This window comes from Cannabis sativa, chromosome 4 (genome assembly GCF_029168945.1).
Source record: "Cannabis sativa cultivar Pink pepper isolate KNU-18-1 chromosome 4, ASM2916894v1, whole genome shotgun sequence".
Classification (NCBI taxonomy): Eukaryota; Viridiplantae; Streptophyta; class Magnoliopsida; order Rosales; family Cannabaceae; genus Cannabis; species Cannabis sativa.
In genome coordinates this window covers 69272894-69281049 of record NC_083604.1, presented here as the reverse complement: position 1 = coordinate 69281049, position 8156 = coordinate 69272894, and the positions used below count along the sequence as shown (strand labels likewise).

General features: G+C 36.3%; 2 protein-coding genes across 2 annotated transcripts; both read right to left on the bottom strand.

Moving 5' to 3' along the window:
• Positions 1–435: 435 nt before the first annotated feature.
• On the bottom strand, positions 436–4728 carry LOC115712214 (uncharacterized). Its single transcript, XM_030640467.2, has 4 exons — positions 3208–4728; positions 2332–2815; positions 1862–2082; positions 436–1766 (listed from the first exon to the last, which is right to left on the bottom strand). Exons 1-4 carry the CDS (start codon positions 3277–3279, stop codon positions 789–791), a joined length of 1755 nt encoding a protein of 584 aa, XP_030496327.2. The 5' UTR covers positions 3280–4728; the 3' UTR covers positions 436–788.
• A 247-nt stretch (positions 4729–4975) lies between these two features.
• On the bottom strand, positions 4976–7673 carry LOC115712222 (tubulin alpha-3 chain). The gene is made up of 4 exons (XM_030640480.2): positions 7204–7673; positions 6371–6605; positions 5894–6264; positions 4976–5810 (listed from the first exon to the last, which is right to left on the bottom strand). Exons 1-4 carry the CDS (start codon positions 7294–7296, stop codon positions 5154–5156), a joined length of 1356 nt encoding a protein of 451 aa, XP_030496340.1. The 5' UTR covers positions 7297–7673; the 3' UTR covers positions 4976–5153.
• Between the last annotated feature and the right edge of the window lie 483 nt (positions 7674–8156).

Here is an 8156-nt window from a genome sequence, read left to right as displayed (position 1 = left end):
AACACAATTCATACTGAATTAAGAGAGAGTGAGATTGAGTTGAAGAGAGACATAGAAAGAGAGAACAACAGAGTTAAGAGAGTAGAGATACTGGACCAAAACCAGTGTTCTTGGAATTGAAACTCAAGCTAAATTTCAAGGGTATTCATCTGTAATTGTTCTCTACGGGGCACTCAGCAACTCAAGCTTTTAATTCATTATTTTAATAGAGAAGATAACTCAGGGGAGTAACAGGAAGTAGGCCCTTCAAGTTGGCCGAACCTATATAAAAATATTGTGTTCCTTACTTTAGTTTTCTGCAATTTTTCTTTCTATTTTAATTTTTCTGGTTTGATTGTTCATAGTTAATTTGGTTTTGACTTGTTTGATTGTTCTTGGTTTGAGTTATGTGTTGTTAGAATTTACAACACACACAATAGCAATATAAAACTCTAACACAAACACAGTCATTACTCATGAAAACTGTATGTAACAAAATTCATAGCACTGATAATTAGTGCTTTCACTAATTCAATAAGATAAAGTTTAAACAAAACAAATTGTAGAAACTGCTTAAGTTATGCACCAATTATGATCATTCGAATGTCTACTAAAGTTTCCACGGTTAAAAACATCCTGCCCTCTACAAAACTTTGAGCCAAACTTTCTCTGTACTGAAAGTGAACCCAAATGAGCAGTGTCATTACCACATAATAATTCCTCTTTGTCATTGCTCTTCTTGTTTATGGACTAATATAACGCATGAAAGTTCAACCAAATGGAAGTGAGTTAGGATAAGTGGAATTCTATCACCAATTATTTAAAGGAGAAAGACCTTTGGGGCTAGTACCTACTGCAACATCTTCATTGTTGGCGCCATCATCTTTCGTTTCAACAATATCTTCGGTTTCTGAGCTGCCATCTTCTTCCATTTCTTCATTTTCATCCTTTGCTGATCCTAATACAGCTGCATCTTCAAGCTCTTCAGAAGCATCCTCTCCATTCACAAAGCTCCATCCAGGAACAAGCTTTCCTTCTTGTCTGATTACATTACTGTTGTAGAAACCTTGACAGCCTATACTTAACATCTTTCTCTCAGCTTCTTCAGAAGTAACATTAGCAGTAGACCAGCCAAGATTCCCATTAACAGTTGCACTCAGATAACCAGCAGAGCTTCTGTTGCTATTAGTGCTCATTGCTGTGGCTTGTTGAGAGAGAATTGAGTAGGCAGTTTTCGGTTCGGTGGACTTATCACTGCTACATTTCATTTCAGAAGAGGGTGTGAGTACCATTCCACATATTTGAGGAGCTTGATTACTAAATGATGGCATCATAAGATTTCTTCCATTAATCTCCACATTGCCACTGGAATTTGCAGCATTATTGTTTAACATGTTTTCGCTGTACCTTTGTTCTATAGTAGCAATAGTAGCAAGGGACTGGCGTGACTTGTCTACATCTTCAATCTTATTTAGAACAACCTTTTCATAAATATGTTCTTTGGTCTCAGACTGAACCTTAGATGTGGCTGATTTCCTAGCTCTGGCTCGGCGATGAGACTCATCAGGAGAAGCTCCAGCATCAACTGATGCAACTGACCTCTTTGGTCTTCCTCTCTTTGATGGTTGCCCAGCTACTGCAGTCCCGGAAGTTCTAGCAGGAGGCTCTTCTACTTTTGGCTTGAAAGAAGAAACTTCTGCTTCTAGCCTTGTTAACTGGTTCTTGTAATCACCTATCTCTGATTGCAATTGATTGATTACATTCCATAGCTGAACATTCTCTGCTGACTACAACCTCATAACAACAAAAATGACTCGTTTATACATAAAGTTTGAGATATTAGGAAGTTAATTATAGATAAGGTAAAGAAAAGTACTCATACTTGAGCATCCCAAAGTTGCTGGTGCTTCTGAGAAAGTTTTGCTGTTGTTTTAATTACTCCTCTTTGAATGACTTGTCCAGTAGATGTGGAACTGTTAAGCATTACTGAAGGTGGTGAAGGAAAGTAATTATAAGTTCCTGGAAATGCATATGTGCATAGAGGTTGAGATTGTTGTGCTTGACCTTGACCTTGACCCCATAATGATAATGGATCACAAGGGCCTGTAAACAAAAACAAACAAAAAAAAGCATTCACGTTTACATGATTCAAAATTTTCGATTTTGCATCTGCATGAACAATAATGGTAAAGAAATTGATTTTCTGAGCAGGAAAAGAAAACAATCTTGTTTCTTTATACCCCCTTATATTGCAATCAAAACCAATGAAACATCATAAATGCACCTAATAAAATCAGTCAAGGCCAGTAAGAAAAAAGATCACATCTTTTTCAGAAATGTGTACAAGTTTACCTGGAAGGCCCTGGTATGAGTATCCAAAAGGATAACACACACTGGGAACCTGATTTTGAGCTGTTGATGCACTTCCTAGTCCTGCAGCAGGAGCTTGCCAAGTAATCTCATATGGAGAAAATGCTGGTGAAGGCACATTCATGCCCGGATAGGTGTGAGCAGTTCGTTGAGGTAACCAAAAGGGAGGTGTTGGTTGGGTATAATTCAATGGGAGCTGGCCTTGGGGGACCTGAAGGTTGGTCAAATTCTGCTGATGCTGATGGGGAAAATGCCATTGGCTTATGATGACAGGTGAAGGTGATTGAGTATGAATATGGGGTTTTGATGCCAATGGAGACTGATCAACAGCAGCATTATTCTGAGGTGTATATGGCCACTGAAGAACTGGGGTGTGGTGATTATTTTCTGATGTTGCATTGTCATTTGAAGGGCAAAGAGTTTTGATATTATTCCCCACAGTTTGTTCATCTTGGTCTTCCTTGTTCTGTTTTAAGGTAATTAAGATAACAGTCAAGAGTTGAATCAAAAGATAAGAAACACTAAAAGTCAGTAAAAGCACACCTTAGAGATAATATTCTCTACTATTTTAATTCCATTGGTCAATTCCTTATGTAGAAGTTGCAAGTACTGAAATCCACATAAAATCATAACAGAGGTCTTACAAGACATGGATATATATATCATATTTGATGAATCATAAAAATAGAAAACAAAAAGAGCCTAAAAGAATAAAGATTGAGAAACCCCACATAAACTACAAAGCCATATTACAAAGGAGTAAATGCATGAAACACATCAAAAAGCAAAACTTCTCATTTCATCAGAACAAACAAAACCCATTTCAAAAATATGATAAAAGAAGAAGAGAAATCATACAGAGTGATCATTCGTGTCTGGTTCTTGACTATAAGCAGAAGCTAGTTTATGTTCCTTCTTCTTTTTCTCCATTACCCTCACTTGCCTGAAAACTTGCCTAAAGCAAGATGAAGAGTGAAGTTTCCAGTGATACCAAATATGTTACATACTAAAAAGAGGTGATGAGTTAATAGTGTGTTTAAGTTATTTTTCCCAAGTTTTTTCTGCTTCCTTGTTCTTGTTGCAGATTGTCCTCCTCTTTTCAATTTTTTTTTCATCTTTTTATTGCTTACTTTGATGGTACCTTACCTAGTGGTACATATTTATTATTTTTACAGGTTTAGGTTTAGGACCAAGACTGACACATGCTTTTTTCTTACCCCTTTTCTTTTGTGGTGCCTTAAGAAATTTACATGTGTCTAATTTGGTGGAAAATAGCAATGATGATTTAGACATATTTTCATAGATTAAACATATTTTATTTTGCTCCGTGCCTTTGGTCTGTTCGTACAAAATAATCAATTCACGAATAAGCTGTGTTACAATATAATTTTTTTTTGATAGATTTAATCACACCTAAAATTGTCTTCGTCTACTTTCCAAAAACTTATTGTGGAGAAATTTTCTCAAGGAAAACCACCAACGATAGACTTAAACACCATAGCCATTAAAGAGCCATAAACCATGATGATTTTTTGTTATTTATTTATTCTACATTTGTAAACAAATTTCGGCGCGAAAGGTAATAATGATAATAAAATATGTAATGGTATATGTATTACAGCACCTAAGGCTTCTGAATTAACATTTAAATAACAGTCACCTCAACTTAAGAGAGACTCAATTTCCAAAGACAGACTTACCACAGGGACAATGAGAATAACAAGAACAAGAATCTTGCTTGTATATGGACCAAACACCGAAGTTAAAATATGCTTATTTTGGTCCAAAATAATTCTATTGTCAGAATTTTGCCAAAATAGGAACCATTAATTATTTCTATTATTTGTAGAAACTAAATTATAAACGAAATGATTTCAAAGTCAAGAAGAATTTTCCTGACAAAAAAAAAAACAAATTGAAGAATTTATATTTTAGAGCAGGGTCCCAAACAAAAGAGAGCTATAATTTTTGAAAAGGAAAATGGATGGATGGATTTTGAACCAAAATGAAACCAAGGGAGCAAGATTATGGAAAAGAACGTAGTTTAATGCATGGAAGACCACCCTCTCTAATTTCAGACTGGTCAAAACCCATTATTATTTTATATAAGAAACAGAAACAAATAATAAGCTCTCCCTCCAAGGCCCCCTCTAATTATGTACCTGCACGTGTACCCATGGAAATAAAATTTTGTTTTAAGGTAAGTAACCACAGAACCCAGGAGAAAATAGAATAACTATTTAGTGGCCTGGCAAGCTCAAGCCATGTGTTTCACTTCTCTTTTCATGCACCGTTTATGTTTTGAGAATAGAGGAGTCTCTTCCAAATGCCAGCTTCAAGGTTAAAGAAAATTTTTAATTGGACCTTTTTGGCCAATGGCCGGCCTCCAAACTACGATTGTTCCAATACAAATTTTTTTTTTGTTTTTGCAGTGTTCAAATGTACAGTTTCAATGAAAATCATTTTTTATCAAACATGACAGGACCAAGTGGCTCATTTGCTACATTATCCCTCAAATTATTGTGAGAACTTTCGCATAATCTATTAGTGATCTCCATTCAATGGATTTATTATATGGTGGAGAATTATTTTAAGTGAAATATTGCGAAAATTTAAAACCAAAACAAAAAGAAACAAGCCACAACCATATATCATTGAGAAGTCTTGAACAGGAAGAAAATCACATAAGCCGCTACACAAGAAAGTGAAACAGCAAACACAACAATTTTACAGAGCTTTAATATAGCAAAGTCAGACACCATAGAAATTATGTGTAAACTACTGCCGAGCAATATAGAAGAAATCTAGTACTCCTCTCCCTCATCATCATCTTCACCTCCATCAGCCTCAGCACCCACTTCTTCATAATCTTTCTCAAGAGCAGCAAGATCCTCACGGGCTTCGGAAAATTCACCTTCCTCCATACCCTCACCCACGTACCAGTGAACAAAAGCTCTCTTGGCATACATAAGGTCAAACTTGTGGTCAATACGAGAGAACACTTCAGCAACACTAGTCGAGTTTGAGATCATGCACACTGCCCTTTGCACCTTGGCGAGATCACCACCAGGAACAACAGTTGGAGGCTGGTAGTTGATACCGCATTTGAATCCAGTAGGACACCAGTCAACGAATTGGATGGTGCGCTTGGTCTTAATAGTAGCCACAGCTGCATTGACATCCTTGGGCACCACATCTCCTCTGTACATCAGACAGCAAGCCATGTATTTCCCATGGCGAGGATCACACTTGGCCATCATGGAAGAAGGCTCAAAGGCACTGTTGGTGATCTCTGCAACAGAGAGTTGCTCATGGTAAGCCTTCTCAGCAGAGATAACAGGAGCATATGATGAAAGCATAAAGTGGATCCTAGGGTATGGGACCAAATTAGTCTGGAATTCAGTCACATCAACATTCAAGGCACCATCAAACCTCAGAGAAGCAGTCAAAGATGATATAACCTGAAAATAATACATCGAGAATTTAGAAACAAATCAAATACAGTAAATATAACACATTTTCTCACAAGATAAACAAAACATACCTGAGAAACCAGACGGTTAAGGTTGGTGTAGGTGGGTCGCTCAATGTCAAGGGAGCGCCTGCAGATATCATAGATAGCCTCGTTGTCAAGCAACACAGCAACATCAGTGTGTTCCAAAAGAGAGTGGGTGGATAGGACACTGTTGTAAGGCTCAACCACTGAGGTTGAAACCTGTGGAGATGGGTAGACAGTGAATCCAAGCTTGGACTTCTTGCCATAGTCCACAGAGAGACGCTCAAGCAAGAGGGATCCAAGACCTGAACCAGTGCCACCACCTACAGCATTGAAAACCAGAAATCCTTGAAGACCAGTGCAGTTGTCAGCAAGCTTACGGATGCGGTCCAAGCAGAGATCAACAATCTCTTTCCCAACTGAGAAATTTACAAAATGAATTAGAATAAATATACCACCATAAAGAATTTTATTTTCCAAAAAAAGAAAAGGAAAAAAAAACAAAGCAAAAGATCAGATAATTACTGGTATAATGGCCACGAGCAAAATTGTTAGCAGCATCTTCCTTGCCGCTGATGAGCTGCTCAGGGTGGAAGAGCTGGCGGTAAGTTCCAGTCCTAACTTCATCAATGACAGTGGGCTCCAAATCTACAAAAACGGCACGAGGAACATGCTTCCCAGCACCAGTCTCGCTAAAGAAGGTGTTAAATGCATCATCACCTCCTCCCACAGTCTTGTCACTCGGCATTTGTCCATCAGGCTGTTAAAATGGTTGGAAAAGATGTTCAATTTACGGATCGAATGACATATAAGCATCGAGTTCAATCAAGAATCTAAAAAAGCTACTCAACCAAACATAACCCACACAAATTTAGGCAATGGGTAAATACAAATATCCTAATTAAAAACAATTCATTTTAGTCTCCGTTATCATATTGTCGAATCGAAACTCCAAACTAAGGATATAAAATCAACTCCAACAGTAGATCTAACTAATCTTGATAAAAATGTATTCTATTGTTACCATCTACGATTAAAAACACCAGATCTGGTAGCATCATCCATTCAAACAAAACAGATGAGTAATTATTCACTACATATGCTTTAAAATTATACTAACCTAAAAATTTCAGCTTAATCTTGTAAAAATGCAAGATGACATCAAATCTACACCGTCTACGACCTTTTAACACATAGATCTAAAACACATTGACATGAACAAAGAAATAGCACTAGTATTCTAACGATTTACAAGAAAGGGACCTCAACCTAACAGATTTCTAGCCAGATCTGTTCAGATCTAAGGGAAATGTATAAATCAAAAACTAAAAAAGGACAAGAATGGTAATAGTACGAACCTGGATGCCATGCTCAAGACAGTAAAGCTCCCAGCACGCATTTCCGACCTGAATACCGGCTTGACCGATGTGGATTGAGATGCACTCTCTCATCTTCGCTTGGAAAACGAAAAAAACTAGGAATTCGAAGAAGATAAGGTGAAGTGAAAACGAAAGAAAATGGCGTTTATTAAGACGCCTGAAGATTGTGAACGAATGAATGGTTTTTTTTTCTCTTGCCGTGGGATTTTATAGTAGGCGAAAGGTTCAGAGGCTTAACCGCATATTTAACCATGGTTAGGATAGGTGTCAGGGAGTTAGCGCTCTTTTTTTATCTTTCTACATTCAAACCTCTTTTGGTACATCTACTACTTAGATCTGGGTCGTTCATTTTTTTAATCGTTACGAATTAAACGGTTCGTATCAGATTTTCTTTTTTTTGAATTCATATCAGATTCTAAAAGTCGAAATGTACAGCTCATCTTTACTTTAAATTTCTCTAACAACATTTGCATTGCCACCTTTAATCTTTACCATTTGGTAGTTGGCCTGGGCCTGGGCCTAATTGGTTCGGAAATTTTCAAACTCATACTATTTATTAATAAAAAATTATACATAAAAACAACCAAACAAAAATTATAAAAATAGGGTTGTATAAAATTTTAAATATTTTATAATTTTATTTAAAAAAATATAATTTTTTTATATTACACTTTTATTAATTTGCTATTAATTTTTTGTTATTTGTATGTTATTTTTTATTATTATTTTGATATTATTTTTTTTTGAAATAAAGTAATTCATTAGATAGTAATATTCGCTATTACAATAGACTCAAGAGCAGAGGGAATATTGCTCTCAGTAAAAAGACGATCAGACCAAAAACAAGCACCGCGAACAACACAATGTGCAGTCTTGTTAGCAAATCGTTTAACATGACAAACAAAAACATTATGTAAAATAGAAATAAGCGA